The sequence below is a fragment of the Portunus trituberculatus genome, chromosome 37 (assembly GCF_017591435.1).
Source record: "Portunus trituberculatus isolate SZX2019 chromosome 37, ASM1759143v1, whole genome shotgun sequence".
In the NCBI taxonomy this organism is placed as follows: Eukaryota; Metazoa; Arthropoda; class Malacostraca; order Decapoda; family Portunidae; genus Portunus; species Portunus trituberculatus.
Genome location: NC_059291.1, coordinates 33,213,728 through 33,231,227, shown reverse-complemented (window position 1 = coordinate 33,231,227; position 17,500 = coordinate 33,213,728). Strand labels below are relative to the sequence as shown.

Below are 17,500 nucleotides of genomic sequence, written 5' to 3'. Positions count from 1 at the left end.
CTCTGTTTTTGTGGTTCACCTTTTTCGATTTCAATTTAAATTTTTTTCATATTTGTTTGTGTAGAAATCTGTCCAAAGGAATTACAAAAGCACTCGACCATTTCCTTTGTCTCACTTTTGGAAATAAGGAAAATGTGTGGAATTTAGTTCAGCTCCCACACATCTAGCTCCTCTTGTCGCTGTCGTTCTTATTTCAACTTTATGCTCAATTTTATAATATACTTGCATTCTTTCGATGGATGAGTCGTTGTGTGGGTGGCACTCCCGACAAACTCCATGTTCCTTTGCAATTCAAAACCTCCTTTCACTCCATTTTACTCCTCCTTGACTCCGACCTCTTTCGTAACTGTAATAACCTCCCTTTTAAAATGCCCTGAAAACATGCCAAACTGTATCAAAATGTCCTGAAAACATGCCAAACTGTATTAAAATGCCCTAAAAACATGCCAAACTTCTTAAAATGCCCTGAAAATATGCCAAACTGTCTTAAAATGCCCTGAAAACATGCCAAACTTCTTAAAATGCCCTGAAAATATGCCAAACTGTCTTAAAATGCCCTGAAAACATGCCAGATTGTCTTAATATGCCCTCAAAACATGCCAAATTGTATTATAATGTCCTGAAAACATGCCAAACTGTATCAAAATGCCCTGAAAACATGCCAGATTGTATTAAAATGCTCTGAAAACATGCCAAACTGTCTTAAAATTTCCTCAAAATATGCCAAACTATTAAAATGCCTTGGAAACATGCCAAACTAATAAATGCCCTGAAAACATGGTCTTTGAGATAAGAGATACCACAAATATTGCCCCCTTTAGCCCAGAAATTACCCTGAAAAGTCCACATGATTGATTGATTGATACATTTATTGTTATATTAATAAATAAATACAACAAAGGAAGAGGATGGACCTTGCCACCCAGCCCCTGGGCAAAGACTTAAGGTTAAAGTATCAAAAATATAACAATAGACAGTATACATAACAAGAATACAAGTATATACTTCAATAAATAAATACAGATATTGCACACCTTATTGCCAAAACATCCTACAGTCTGGGAGCAAACTGAGTATATCCCTGAGAGGGGTTGAGTCTAGGAGATGGTCAATGCGGCTATACAAGTAATGTTGACCTTGTGGCCTAAATTTAGCAATGAGAGGACATTCCATGATATAGTGACGCAGAGTGTCCCCTTGGTGCAGCACACAGCACAGCACTGACTTCCCAAAAGTATTTGTAACCTATGAGCCTCATTGCCACCCTGTCGTGTGATGCAGTGTACGTGTCTCCCGTAGGTGTAAGCACAGCTCTGGGAGACATGTCCATAATGAAGACTAGTGCTACTGCCCATATGGCAACAAAGCTCCAACTGATCACTAATGTTATTATGTACAAAGTCCTTAATGCCACTTATAACATAATCCAGAGTGTACTCAGCGCCAGGGTTCACTGTGTCATCTTGGAGGGCACACTGAGCAAGGCGGTCTGCTTTTTCATTTAGCAGGATACCCACATGAGAGGGTATCCAGGTAAAATGGACCATGGCACCAGCACCTTCTAGGGCTTGGATGAGATCAAGACGCTTAAGTAGTAGTGGTGGTGGTGGATGAGATGATAGAAGAAGCAAGTCTGGAGGAGAAACAACACAAGGTATGATGTCTAATGTTACTGTAGCACTTTTTTTTTCATGACCCGATGAAATATAAATAACGTGATGCTCACATCACATATCATACGTTTATAATATATTTAAAAATCACTGTATCATATATACGTAGTTTTGTGTGTGTGTGTGTGTGTGTGTGTGTGTGTGTGTGTGTGTGTGTGTGTGTATATATATATATATATATATATATATATATATATATATATATATATATATATATATATATATATATATATATATATATATATATATATATGTGTGTGTGTGTGTGTGTGTGTGTGTGTGTGTGTGTGTGTGTGTGTGTGTGTGTGTGTGTTTAACCTCTATTTCTTTTCTTTAGATTCGAACAAAGAAACATTTGTGAAGAGACCTGAAGAGGCCATGTCACCTGCAACGTATTCGGATGGATCACGATTCACTGCGTGGGTGACGTAATTATAATTCAAGGGCGCTTCACGGCAGTAAAATATTTGGAAATCTTGGATCAGTTCCTCCTATCATCTCTTCGGAGACATTCCTGATCTGCGTGAACCTTTTATTTATGTGCAGGACAGAAGTCCTATTCATATGGCAAGGGACGTTTCGGCGTGGTTTCAGGACCACGCTCATGAAATTCAATTACTTGAATGGCTCCCAAAAGGATGTGACTGCAATCCAATTGAAAATGTTTGGAGACACATTGCTAACAGTTGGGAAAATTGGCAACCCTGCCTACCTGCCTTTGGCGACCCACCTAACATATAACATAACATAACATAAATAATAGGATAACAAAGGGCCACCAGGGCCCATCTAGGTTATCCTATATCAGTCGCACAGCGACCTCGTCATCAGTACTTAAAGATACACTTACAAGTACATAATACATTATATACTAATTCTAAATATTTGGCCCATTAACAGGGCTAAATCCTGCAGCGAAATCCTGTACAATCTGTGATCCCCATACATGGGGATCATGTCTTGTTTAACTATAGTAAATTTCTTATAAAAACTATCATGCAGCGCTATACATAATTATAAATCTAATAAATTTAAGTGCTTATCTAATCTGTTTTTAAACATTGTCAAACTAGTACTATTTACAACCCTCTCTGGCAATGCATTCCAGAAGTCTACCACCCTATGACTAAAGAAATATTTCTTATATCTAACCTGCAGCCTTGCTTTCTAATCTTCCTGCCATGATTTCTAGTTCTATTTCCCTCCTCTAAGGGAAAGAAAGACCTCACAACTATGTAGTTTGTATCTGAGAACATTTTAAATAACTCTATCATATCCCCTCTTATACATCTCCTCTCAAATGAAAACATGTTTAATTCCTTTAATCTATCTCTATACTCCAGGCGCTTTAATACTGGTATCATCCTAGTTGCTCTTCTCTGAACTGCTTCTAACATGTTGATATCCTGCCTATAATGGGGTGACCAGGCCTGTATGTAATACTCTAAATGGGGCCTAACATAGGAATTATATAAGCTACGCACCACTTCCTTACTTTTATAACTAACATTTGTATTTATAAAAGCCAGGATCCTATTTGCCCTATTTCTTGCTTCTAAACATTGCTTTGAAAATTTCATAGTCCTGTCTATCACTACTCCTAAGTCCTTTCCCTCCTCTTCTGCCTCTAGCCAACATCCCTCCATCTCATAGCTAAAGTTTGTGTTGTCTTTACCTAAATGCATAACCTGACACTTTTTAGAATTAAACTCCATCTGCCACCTGTCTGCCCATGCTATCAGCCTATTCAGGTCTCATTGTATTCTGTAATTGTCCTTTTCACTCTGTATTACAAAAAATACCTAGTTCTTCGTTAACTCACATCTATTTCACAAGTAATAATAAAAAGTAAAATAAATAAACAATACAATCAAATCGGAAAAATAACAGACACTGAGAAACAGATGAGTAAAACATTTGTAAGTACTGATGAACAACTGGAAGTAAACGCTCTCCTTACCGCCTGGTGCCTGGGCCTTGCAGGTGGCGCCTCCCTCACCTCTTTGTAAACAAACCAAAGCACGCCTAGGCTTGGTGAGTACTTCAACATTTGTGAGGTTATTGGAGTGTGTATTGTATGTGGCAGCTCCATTCTAATAACAGTGTTTACCAGGAAAGTAATGTGAGTGGTGGTCCAGATGACAAGCTGATAAAAAAAAAAAAAAAAAAGAATAGTTGCATGTACCAACAGTCCAACACTGAGTCTGACTGCTCTAGCAATGTTGTTTCACTCAACATCCTCTTGACAGTAAGCCACACTATCATAACATATTATAATTGCCCCCCTTGAAGAATATTTCCGGCACTCTCTTAAAGAACACATCCTACCCGCTCTCCTTGATTCCTGCTGGCTCCCCCTTCGCAGCTCCACCCAGCTGATTTGATGTCACATACATGAAGCCACGCTAATGGTCAACAAGCGTGAGAGAGAAGTAGAAAAAAATAGAGGAAGTGGGGATTGAAATAGATAAAGAAAATGAATTGAAAACTAGAATTAAAACAGCATAGATAGGAATAACAAAGCAATAACACAAAGAAGAATATAGATAATGAATAGTGGAATAGGAAGAAATGGGGATGAAAATATGATAATGAATTAGGAAATAGGAGTAAAAGATTATTTAAAGCAGCGGATAGAAAGGAAATGGATGACGGACAAGAGAAGAGGATAACAAATAAGGGATTAGGAGGAAATGGTAATGAGGATGATAACGAATAAAGCAATAGGAGGAAATGGTAATGGATAAGGGGATAGGAGAAAATGGTAATAAAACAGCAGATAGAAAAAAAATTACAAATAAGGGAAGATGATAACAAATAAAGGGGAATGAGAGTAAAACGGGATGAAGGAAAACAAGAGAAAGAGGGATGAATGAGAGTAAAACTTAGGGAGATAAAAGGAACAATGGAATAATAAATGGAGGAACTTACAGGGTTCATCAGGTCATGGAAAACCTGGAAAAGTCATGGAATTTCAGTTTTTTCCCAAGGCCTGGAAAAGTCATGGAAAAAGCTAAAAAAAAGGCCATGGTCATGGAAAAGTCATGGAAATTAAAAGGCATGCTTATGAAAAACAGCGTTGTTATTTTCTTGCTTGCGCATCCGTACTGTGACTAGAAACTTGTTCGTTTTAGTAGCTACGGCTTGTGTGTTCCAGTGATCTTGAAGGTAATACTGGTACGAGTTGCAAGTAGTTCTTGGCAGGTCCAGTCATACTGGGACGGTTTTGAGTGAGAAGCCAGAACCAGTCAGCCCACCCAGACCTGGTAAGTGGGGCTAAATACCTCAGCCTAAAGGGTTCATCTGACAGGCTGGGGTAGTTAGCCCCAGACTCAACTCCCTGCTTGTTTGTTTTTTAGTTTAGTCTAATGATGATTTTCATTTCAGATAACTGAATAGTAGGAGATGCCTGGAAACTGTTCATTTAATGATGTATAGCTGCATAAGCCAGTTTTCTCCATTTGACTTCAAATTTACTGATACTCAAAAGTGATGATATGGTGTTGCCCCGCCAAGGTAGAATATCAAACATTCACCTCCATAACCTATAATGTGGTCCCATGACTCTTCTTCCTTACTTGTTGTTTTCATGTCATGGAGCATGTAAAAAGGTCCTTTAATTCTTTATTTTGGGCATGGAGAAGTCAAGGAAAAGTCATGAAAGAAATTCTGTAACCAAGGGAAAGAACCCTGAACTTAGGATGTACTTTTACATGGCAAGATGTTTTTTTTTTTTTTTTTTTTCCCCTCCTACAGGCAATTTTGCTGTGTCACTCGTTTTCCTCCAAAAGTGGTAGATTTGAAAAAAATTTGTCTTATAAACAATTTATAGCGTTTATGTAGTTATGGGTTGAAATTACTCAAAATATAAAGTTCTGTAAGTTGAGACAGGCAAGAAAAGCCATGTTGCCTTTGGTGTAAGAATATTATACCATTATCTGAAGCAATTATATGGCTTTAAACTATCTTTATTGGTAACACTTTTTGAATTCACGTTTTTTTTTTACTTATGAGGCGACTCAACCCTACACTTGTACATCACATAGCTAATGTGCATCTCCACATTTCATTACTTGGCTTTTCTGATAATTCATATATATATATATATATATATATATATATATATATATATATATATATATATATATATATATATATATATATTAAATATGTGTGTCTCTGTGTGTGTGTTTTATGTAAGATGGGAAACTGACCAAACACACACACAAAAAAAAAAAAAAAGAAATGATGGCCCTTTTAATTGCCAGTCCCAGTGTGTGTGTGTGTGTGTGTGTGTGTGTGTGTGTGTGTGTTAATCTTAAGATAGCTATGAGGTAAAAAAAAGTTGTAATTATGTAATGTGTATAAAGTGGAGACTCAGTACTCGAACTTAATTTTTTCTAAATGGCTGTTTGAGTATCAAAAAGTTTGACTATCGATACCTGTAAATCAGGCAGTTTGTTCTAATCTTAGGAAAACCTCAAGTTTATAAAAATTTCAGTGATTTTTCTTTTGTAATTTTTATTTGCACATACTGTAAGTGAAGACTGGTGATGGATAATGTAGAAGAGAAGGGGAGGAGGAGGGAGGTCATCTAAGGACGAGTCACCATCCATGAAAACGTCTGGTGTGATTCCTGTGAACCCACTAGTGGAGGGATGTGCCAACTAACATCTGCACTTTCATTAGATTCCTTATTTTCACCACCAGTAAGCCTCTTTGGTGCCGTTGTAAGTTTCTAAATTAAAAGTTACCGACAAAATGCAGAAGAATGTTGTTTTTCTCAAGATGCGGCAGGACTAGGGATGCGCACTGGTATACCGGTATACCAGAATACCAGCAATTCTTTCTTTTTTAACCGGTAATACGATATCAGAATGGGACAATGGTGGCAGTGGAGAGGGAGATGCCAGAGCTTTGTTTACAGCCCTGTGTGCAGATGTTCGATTACCAGATATTTTCACCTCTAATAAGCTTTTGGCGTTAATGTAAGTTTATAAATGAGACACTACATATAGAATGCACAAAAATGTTATTCTCAAGCTTGCAGCAGCACAACTGGCAAAGGAGAGGCCAAGGAGCCTTTGTTTACAACCACGTGTGTGGACGTTTGACTATCAGGTATTTTCTTGAGTGTTAAATCTAACTTTTGCATTTGAGTATTGAAAAGTTTGACTATTAAGACATTCAAGTATTGAGTGTCCACTGTAGCTATATTTACACTGTATACATTGTTTCTCCTGCATATAAAAGATAGAGAATAAATTAGTATTAACCCTTAACGTATGATGATAGTTTCGGGATGATTGTAGTGTCGCGTGTGGAGAGGTGGGTATTGTTCTGGGAATCAGGATTTTTCCTCACTAAACGTTTGAATCTCTCTGCTGTCCTGGGGCAAGTGGAGGTATCTGGCATCTTTTCTCGCTTGCCTGCTTGAGCCTTGAGACGTGTTCCCTCACAATAGGTCATCCTTTCCCATTTCGAGGTGACATCTGGCAAGCCCCATGACCCGGAGGGAGGAAACGGTACTCTGAGTAATGTTATGTCAGTGTTACTCAATAGTGACATTGAGAACAGTGATGAAAATGAAGACTGATTTTTTTATTGAGACATAAGAAAGTGAATACAGTAGTGATTCTGATGGTGATCTAGGAGACAGAGACCAACCCTCACAGTGACATTCATAAACCTCCTCATGTACTCCCCTTGAGCAATGCGCTGGTGTGTGTCACCCATGGTTGCCTCTACAGGACTCTGCTTGTCGGCCAAGTCACGTCAATCCCATTGCTAATAAGAGTTGCCAGATTTCAATTATTATAGTAATCCACAATACTTGTAATATGTGGTTTCTTTTTCTTTTCCTGTTTTGCACATCATTTCGTATTGTATCTGAGTTTGCTTTTCATGACATGAAAGTGCAAAAGTTCCTACTTTTACATCAAATTCAAATGGCCGAAAGAGAGAGAGAGAGAGAGAGAGAGAGAGAGAGAGAGCACTCGCGCTCTGTTATCGGAGCTTGGGGAGTATTTCTTAGCGGTGGGTTCTGCCTTGGGTTCAGGGAGAATTTTTTGATATGCAATAACTTTGGTGTGAGAGGTCATAACATGTTGAAAATTACATCGTTGTACTCAGAATAACACAAAGAAATATGCTTTTATAAGGAAAAAATCTTTTAACATTTTTGACAGGTGTGATTTTTCCCCACTGCAACAGATGGAAAGTAAATCAACTCCCCGTACTTTAAGGGTTAATTACCTGTTTGTGTATTAATTTTGTGTGTGAGATCATGTTAGGATTTGGCTTTTTTGTTGGAATGAAATGAGTGGCAAGATGCAGTTGACTAACATGATATTTTTTTTTTCAATTTTACAGACAACTATGGCCTTCTTTGGAAAACTGTTCAGGACCATTATAGGGAGAGAAGAACAATCTGGGAACACTGTGTGTGAGGTTGGAATATCAAAGTTTGCCAGAGTACATGTAAGTTGCCAGTCTCTTCTTTGTAAAAATATATATATATAAATATATATATATATATATATATATATATATATATATATATATATATATATATATATATATATATATATATATATATATATATATATATATATATATATATATATATATATATATATATATATATATATATATATATATATATATATATATATATATATATATATATATATATATATATATATATATATATATATATATATATATATATATATATATATATATATATATATATATATATATATATATATATATATATATATATTATATTTTTTTTTTTTTTTTTTTTTAATTAATTAATTTATTTTATTTATTTATTTATTTTTTTTATCTCATCATATGATACTTTTTTTCAGCAAGAACACTAGTGATGGGTAATCTACCTAGTAGCTAACAAGTACAGATTTTTTTTTTCCTTGTAAATTATATGTGAATTTAATTCTAACATTGTAATCTTTATCTATGTATCCCAGCATTGCTGTCATTGATAAGGAAAGAATTATTCTTTTTGAAGACTTTTTATGTTTCTGTCATCATGACAGGATCACTTCCATAGTCATAGTCATAATTTATAGCTTGCTAGGTAGCCAATAAAGCCAATGTAATGTAATCTTTTCCCCAGCTTACCCTATATATATGCTGGATTATTAGACAAAAATTTAAATAGTTAAAGAAATAAAAAAATCAAGGCTATGATTGGATTAACATAAACAGTATTTGCCAACATCATAGTTTCTGTAAGCCCAATCAGCAACTGATGATTGCAATTATGGCATGGCTGGGTGCGCTGACACGTGATGACATCAGTAAACATCCATAGAAAGGGTAGCTCACCCTGTTATGGTGCCAATAAATTGTGTACATGTTATGCTGCAGAATTAGATCCAAGGTACTGTGGGCATAATGTTCACCATGGGTTTAGCAGTGAGTTTCTGGGGAGGAAAGGCTGCTCAGTCCGTGATAATTTCAAATGCGAGAAGGGACCACTTCTTATGTAATAACAACGGACATGCATTTTACTAATTAGTTAGATTTGCACTAAATCAAAAGCACACACTAATGACAAATATGGCTTCGCCTATCTTCTCCAGGTTTTTTTTACTTCTCTGACAATCAGGCTTATGACTAATGTTTTGGGTGATGTAGGCTTGCCAACCTTAACTGGGAGTCCTCAAACCTTGGTAAACAATCCTGCAAGCAACTGGTACATCCTATTTGTTCAACTACATATTGCTTTCATTGACAAACTTATAAAAAGACTGTGGAACTGACCCATGGATACTATTGGGTACTGTTTTCCATTTCCTAAACCTAAACTGTACCTGTTTCATACCTTAATTGGGTGAAAGTTGTGATGACATTTTTTTTGTAGGTTGTGAGCCGGGAGGACTGTCTGGTTCTCTATGGGCCTACAGACACCAATCAGTATGAGCTGCTTCTTCAGCAGCCAGTTCAGAATTCACTTTCAAAAGCTTATAGGTAAGTTTAGGCTTATAATTACTGTAGCCTTAGTTAAAAGTGGGACTCTCATATTGATTTATACTGGTCAGAAAGTTCTACTGTGTTGTGACAGCACAGGTTCATTGTAATGTACAATATTCTGGCATCACTCAATGATCAATGCATCTTTTATATGTAGTATAATGATTTCCATATGTCAAGATCTCAAGAGTTGTTTTTAGTACAGATACAGATAGTCCCTGATATTTTATGGGTTCTGTCGCAGAAAAATGCATTTGTAGAGTGAATGATTGCTTACTGAACTTAAGATTGAGTATGCATATTAGGAATGCATTCCATGATCTTCATATTTGTGTCCTCAAAAAATCGTTAAAATTATGAAATATCATATTTTAATACAGTTATTGCTTAAAGTAATTAAATGTTACATAATTGAAGTAAACAAGTATAGCCACAAAAATAGAGCAATAGTATATATATATATATATATATATATATATATATATATATATATATATATATATATATATATATATATATATATATATATATATATATATATATATATATATATATATATATATATATATATATATATATATATATATATATATATATATATATATATATATATATATATATATATATATATATATATATATATACCCAACATTGTTGACCTTTTTCTAACCTTTAATCCTGCTGTTATCCTCTCTTCTCCATTAGGGAGCCTGTATCTTGTCATATTTTTCCAACCCCTCCTGAGGATCTCCCAAAGTGGAGATTCCTCTGTCATTTTACTTCTGCCAGTTTGGGGGACCTGAGGAGGTATTATACTGATTTTCCCTGGAATGAGGACTGCTTCTGTGTGCAGATAACAGAGATGATAGTGTCTGGTATGGAGGATCTCATACTATACATGATAGAGAGGTTGCCCACAAATGGTACTTGAGCCTTCCATCACCTTAATCTCAAGCACTTTATATTTCTGCCTGGAATCATGCGAAGTCTGTTCTCCAACTTGGTACACATTCCTTCATTAATAGAAAATGTCAAAATCTTTTAAATTTCAACTCCCCTCTAGTCTTCTGGCATCTGGCCAAAAAACATCTCCAATAATTTTACTTCATCTTTCCCTCCTTTATTTCACTCTGTAGGCATCACTGCCATCATATTTGTTTCTAAAGCTGAACTCTTCTCTTAGACCTTTGCTAACAACTCCACCTTGGATGATTCTGGGTTTGTTCTTCCCTCTCCTTCTTCCTTTCACTTTCATGCCTACAATTAAAGTTCTTTCTAATGATGTTTTCCATGCCCTCGCTGGCCTAAACCCTCTGAAGGCTTATGGACCTGATGGGATCTCTCCTAATGTTCTCAAAAACTGTGCTTCCATGCTTGCACCTTGCCTGGCCAAACTCTTTCAGCTATGTCTATCAACTTTTACTTTACTTCATGCTGGAAATTTGCCCACATTCAGCTTCTTCCTAAAAAGGGTAACCATTTTAATCTCTCAAACTACCCTATAGCTTTAAACTTTTTGCTTATCTAAAGTTTTTGAATTTATCCTTAATAGGAAGATTCTCAAACATGTCACTTCACAATATTCTATCTGATTACCAGTATGGCTTCCATCAAGGTTGCTCTACTGGTGATCTGGCTTTCCTCACTGAGTCTTCTCTTTTACAGATTCTGGTGAAATTTTTGCTGTTGCATTAGACATATCAAAAGCTTTTGATAGAGTCTGGCACAAAGCTTTGATCTTAAAACTTCCCTCTTACACCTTCTATCCTTTCTTCAACTTTATGTCAAGCTTCTTCTCTGACGGTTCTATTGCTGCTGTGTAAGACAACCACTGTTCATCTCCTATTTCCTCTTACACCTTCTATCCTTTCTTCAACTTTATGTCAAACTTCCTCTCTGACTGTTCTATTGTTGCTGTGTAAGACAGCCACTGTTCATCTCCTAGATCTATTAACAGTGGTGTTCCTCAGAGTTCTGCCCTGTCACCCACTCTCTTCCTATTGTTCATCATTGGTCTAAACCAAACTTCTTAGCCTATCCACTCTTACGCTGATGATACCATCCATATCTTTTCAGAGATGACCATCCCTTCAGAAAGTTAATAGTTCCCACTGTGATGTCACAGAATGCCTGACTTATGATCTCCCTAAGATTTCTGATTGGAGCAGAGTAATCTTAGTGTTCAGTGTCTCAAAAACTTGATTCCTCCATCTATTAACTTGACACAGCCTTCCAGACAACTATCCCCTCTTCTTCAGTGACACTCAACTGTCCCCCTCTTCTACAATGAATATATTCAGTCTATCCTTTCCTTATTAACTAAGCTGGAAACTTTACATCTGATCTTGCTAAAATGGTTTCTATGAAGTTGGGCGTTCTTGGGCATCCCCGCCAGTTTTTCTCATCCTCCCAATTGTTAATCCTGTCAGTAAAAGTATTTGAGAGATTTTTTTTATGAATAAATGGCAATGATACATACTTTACACAGAAGGAAATACAAAGAAATTTTTATTGTGCAAGGAAATTTGTCACTGTGAAGATTGATTCCAACGGTGTCTGCAATATTGAATGGAGCTGAGTAGAATGTTGTGGATGCAAGAGGTGGTAGGAGACTTTATTCTTTGCCTAGATTTGCCTCAAAACTTCAGCAAGTTGATTGGCTTATTTTCTTTAGTATTAGGCTATTATATGTTAATTTGAGCAATTTGATAAGTAAAGATGTTTATGGTTCTTATGAATGTAATAGTAGTGTACCATTTTAGCAATGCTATATAGGTGATTTGCAGTAATATAAACCATGCTTATATCTTCACCTGTTGAATTTTATAAGTTCTTTACATGTTCAGTTTTTAGTATTAACCACATTTTTGTATGCTAACGCTGTGCAGATTTAAAACATCATGCTTAATAAAAAAAATAATACATACTGTAGTAGGATAGTTTGAAATAGCAATACTAACTAAATTTTTTATTTATTTTTTTTTTCACCAGCCTATTCCGAATAGCAGACCAAGATGATGCACAGATCCGTTTCATGACTTTGAGGGAGGTGCTTCCACTGATGGTGCGACATATACCGCATGAAATCATTAATCAGCAAGGACTGCAGACAGTGTGCGACCTAGTGAGGGATCATCAGACCTGGACAGTAGCTCACATTGCAGCATACCTTGGTTATGCTACATTGTTCTTTCAGGCTGATGTGGTCAGGTATTTAATATTTTTCATTTTGTATTTGTGTGTTCACATCTTGCTTTATATAGATGTTAATGATTAACATTTTGAGAGAGAGAGAGAGAGAGAGAGAGAGAGAGAGAGAGAGAGGTGAATTAAGAAAGGTATAATTTTCTAATGTGGAGTGCAGAAAAATTATATGAAAATAGCTTGATAGCACATTCATGGGTCAAACTGTGAGAATATTACATACAGTGCTACTGCAGGATATGTCCTTAATCTGTTCTGTGACTTACTATACATTCCAAGGGGAAAAGAAAAAATCATTTGCACTGCAGCCAAATGGATATAATATGGTAGTAATGTGATACTGGAATCACAAAGGTTGAAAGATGAGGCAAAACATTCTGTCAGGGGTGGGGAGACATGGGAGTGAGTGAGGATGGGAGTGTGGATGGTAGTGGCAGTGGTGAGTGCACATATCACACACAGTCTCTACATCATATATATATATATATATATATATATATATATATATATATATATATATATATATATATATATATATATATATATATATATAATACAGTGGAGACTGGATACTTAGACATCTTAATAGTCGAACTTTTCAATACTCGAACACAATAGTTTGATTTAATACTCAAAAAAATACCTGATAATTGAATGTTCACACATGTGGTTGTAAATAAAGGCTCCCTGATCTCTCTCTCCCCCCCATTCTGCCAGTTGTACAGCCGCAGTTGTCAGAGGCGGTGGCATAGTGGATAAGGTGGTGAGCGTGGGATCGGGCAGACGTCCACGCGTAGGTTCGAATCCCACCACGTACAGCCTTAAAACACTTTGCCATTTGTCGAGTGGTTTAAAGTGACCTACATATCACCATGATACCCAGGTTCTAGGTGGTTACACTCAAGATGAGCTTGGGTGGTGATATGGGCCCTAATATGGGTACCACTATAAATAAAATTGCCTGCGCCACTAATGGGTGGAAGCTGAACAGCGCTTCCCATACTCTCTTCAAGTGTGCCTACAGATGCTATAGGCCTTACCGAAAAAAAAAAAAATTTTTTCATGCATTCCGTTTATAGTTTTTCTTTTATAGACGTTAAAGGCTTATCAGTGGTGAAAATATCTGGCAATCGAATGGCCACACACATGGTCGTAAACAAAGCTCTGTCATCTCCCTAGGCTCGGCCACCATTGTCCTATTCTGATATTGGTTCTACAAGTAGTATATATTTTTCATGTGGTAAAATGATATGCTGTATACCTGTGTGCATCCCTAGTCCTACCAGTCTTGAAAAAAACATCATTCTTCTGTGTTCGGTAGTGTTTCATGTACAAATTTTTATGGCTCCAGAGAGGCTTATTAGTGGTAAAAATAAGGAATCTAGTGAGACTGCAAGTGTTAGTGAGCAATAGCCCTTCACTAGCGGGTTCACAAATATCCCACAAGGAGAAAAGTTATAAAGAAGTTTTCATGGATGGTGACTTGTCCTCCGATGACCTCCCTCCTCTTCCCCACCCTTCTCCCCTCCTCTTCTATGTTATCCATCACCAGCCTTCAACTTTCGTTATGTACAAATCAAATTATAAAAAAAATTACATTGAATTTTTATAATCTTGAGGTTCTAGTAGGATTAGAATGATTTATAGGCATCAAGAGTTGAACTTTTGATACTCAAACAGCCATTGGGAACGAATTAAGTTCGAGTATTGAGTCTCCATTGTATGTATATATACAGTAAGTCCTCGTTATACGGTACATATGTGTTCCTGAAAACCTTACCGCAAATCGAAATTACCATATACCGAACCCATTATAACATGTAATAAAAGGGAATATGTTCCAGCACATCTAAAGTCACCCCTACAGAAATGAAAATACAGGCAACCCCCGCTTAACGAAGGGGTTACGTTCCTAAAAAACACTTCGTTAAGCGAAACTTCGTTAAGTGAACCGATTATAAGAAGTTTAACCCCTGACTTGCAAACTTCCATTGAGAGTAAGCAAAGCGAGAGTGCATCATAGTACAGTGAAAGGCTTAATGAAAGTAAGATTTATGAAGTTTAACATTTAGGCAGTTAAATTTAATTTAAGTCATTATAATATACACTAATGTATGTATGTACGTAACTTTATAATGTTGATGATCTTAAATTTATGAAGGGAGGGAGAGTGAAACAGGAAAGACACTAACCAGCAACCTGTGGAATGTAAACAAAGGACGCATCATTGTACCGCATACAAAACTTATGTACCACATTTCCACAAGGCTTTCCATTTTATCTATTGTAGAGTCACGAGTTCAGGTGGTTCTTTTAGCTTGCAAGGAAGATACAGTCTCACCAGCCTTCTTAATAGTCTGCTGACTTGAAAATAGTAGAGACAGTATATGGAATCAAGATGGTGGCCAGCAATGCTATAGTTTTCTCGCCTCTCTCGTGTCTGTGAATAATATCCAGCTTCACTTCGAGAGTAAGAGACTTCCTGGTCTTCTTAGGAAAGCTAGGCCACATTGCAGGGCGTTTTGGTGGTAAGTTGAGCGAGTGAAGACGAGCTGCTGCTGACGCTGTTATGGGAGTGAGTGGTGCGTGTTGTTCATGAGAGGCTTGATCTTGATCTTGATCTTGATTCTACAGGTGTCCCAGGATTTCTCCTGAGGCAGGCCTTAGTATTTGTGGCTCCTGGTGTATTCAAAAGCTTGTTGGCTTACGTGATACGGCGAGGTTCTCAAACTTGGAAAAAATTACCTGGATAAAACTTCGTTAAAGCGAGTTTGGTATTTGTTAAACGAGCAGATGGTAGTAAAATGAAACCTTCGTTGTAGCGAAATTTCGTTGTGTGAACCTTCGTTAAACGGGAGTTGCCTGCACATGAAAATAATCATTTAAAAAAAAAATGTAAAGTACTGCACAAAAGAAATAAACAGAAAATGTTCTTATTTACCTTTCTCTCACCATGTATTCTATCAGATGATGTGCCTCCAGAGGCTAAGGGACAGTAGGGATTTCAGCCCTTATTCATCTTCCACTGAGTGGGCAGATGAGGATAAGAGATCGTCGTCTGCATTGTCGGAGGCAGATGTGGAAGGGCCAGCTGTAGCAGGGTCGGCACGTTTCACTGGTTTGAAGAAAGAGGATATGGAGGAAGGGCCAGTTGTAGAACTGTCGGTAGCAGATATGGAAGGGCCAGCTGTAGCAGGGTCAGCAGGTGTGACAGGGACGGCATGTCTGACTGGCTTGAAGAACGAGTAGATGGAGGACTGTTTGGTTTTTCTTGTGTTTTCATCATAGATTTCATGATAAATCTTGACACTGCTACTCCTGGCAGGATTTGGGTCACGTTCCTTCAGGGTTTTCAGAGCTTTTTTTGTACCACTGAGGCATTCTCTAGGAGTTTTGATGACCAGGCCACGCACAGGTTCTTCTTCCTCGTCTCCCTCTTTTTCTGCCTCCTGTGATGCCTTGTCTAGCTCTATAAGTTCATCATTTGAGAGAGTTTCAGCATGGCTTTCCAAAAGATCTCAAACATCATCATCAACTTCATCGAAGCCAGCCCTATGGCACAGATTTACTATGTCATTTCTGATCACACCGATGTTGTCTTCAGCGAAGCCTGGGAGGTCATGCGCACATTCTGTCCATACTTTATTCCATGCCAAGTTCATGGTAGACATCTTCACTTCATCCCAAGATGACTTGGTGTTATCTAAGGCATGCTTGATGTTATATGACTTCCACCATTCACTGATAGTGGGCTTGCCAGGGCCATCTGTGGCCTTTATCAGTTGCTGCATGGTTTGCCGTTGGTAGTAGGCTTTAAATGTTTGCCATGATTATTATGAATATATTTGTACTTACAATAGACCCTTTAATATTTCATTTATTCATCTAATTAGTAATGCATGTAAGTAATATGTAATGCAGTTAAAAAAAAGGGGGAGGGGAAAAGATAACAGGCTCCAAGGGTGGTCAAGTTAAAGTCAGTACTGTGAGTGGCAGGGAGGTGTGGCGTGGATGACGTCATCACCCCTGCTCCCCCGCTCTGGGCCCACTCAGATGACATGAGCAGATACTGTATCTGTGAATTTTTCTTATCGTATTTCAAATTGAGGGTAGTAATTTCCAAATACGTAACTGTGAATTTACTGGATAAAGAACTACCGTATAACGAGGACTTACTGTGTATATATATATATATATATATATATATATATATATATATATATATATATATATATATATATATATATATATATATATATATATATATATATATATATATATATATATATATATATATATATATATATATATATATATATATATATATATATATATATATATATATATATATATATATATATATATATATATATATATATATATATATATATATATATATATATATATTTTATTTTTTTTTTTTTTTTTTTTATTATTTTTTATTATTTATTTATTTTTTTTATGTTAAGGCCTATAGCGCCTGTAGGCACACTTGAAGAGTGTATGGGAAGTGCTGTTCAGCTTCCGTCCATTAGTGGCACAGGCAATTTTATTTATAGTGGTACCCATATTAAGGCCCATATCACCACCCATGCTCATCTAGGTGTAACCACCTGGAATCT

General features: G+C 36.5%; 1 protein-coding gene across 3 annotated transcripts in view; it reads left to right on the top strand.

Annotated features, from left to right (window-relative positions):
* The first annotated feature begins 3,573 nt into the window (after positions 1 to 3,573).
* LOC123514008 (85/88 kDa calcium-independent phospholipase A2-like) overlaps positions 3,574 to 17,500 on the top strand; it is a 49,028-nt gene continuing 35,101 nt past the window's right edge. For all 3 annotated transcript variants that reach the window (XM_045271555.1, XM_045271554.1, XM_045271557.1), the window contains exons 1-4: positions 3,574 to 3,707; positions 8,046 to 8,153; positions 9,565 to 9,671; positions 12,666 to 12,884. In XM_045271555.1, the coding sequence (XP_045127490.1) occupies positions 8,052 to 8,153; positions 9,565 to 9,671; positions 12,666 to 12,884 (428 nt within the window). In that variant the 5' untranslated portion in view covers positions 3,574 to 3,707; positions 8,046 to 8,051. The remainder of the gene's footprint in view (positions 3,708 to 8,045; positions 8,154 to 9,564; positions 9,672 to 12,665; positions 12,885 to 17,500) is intronic.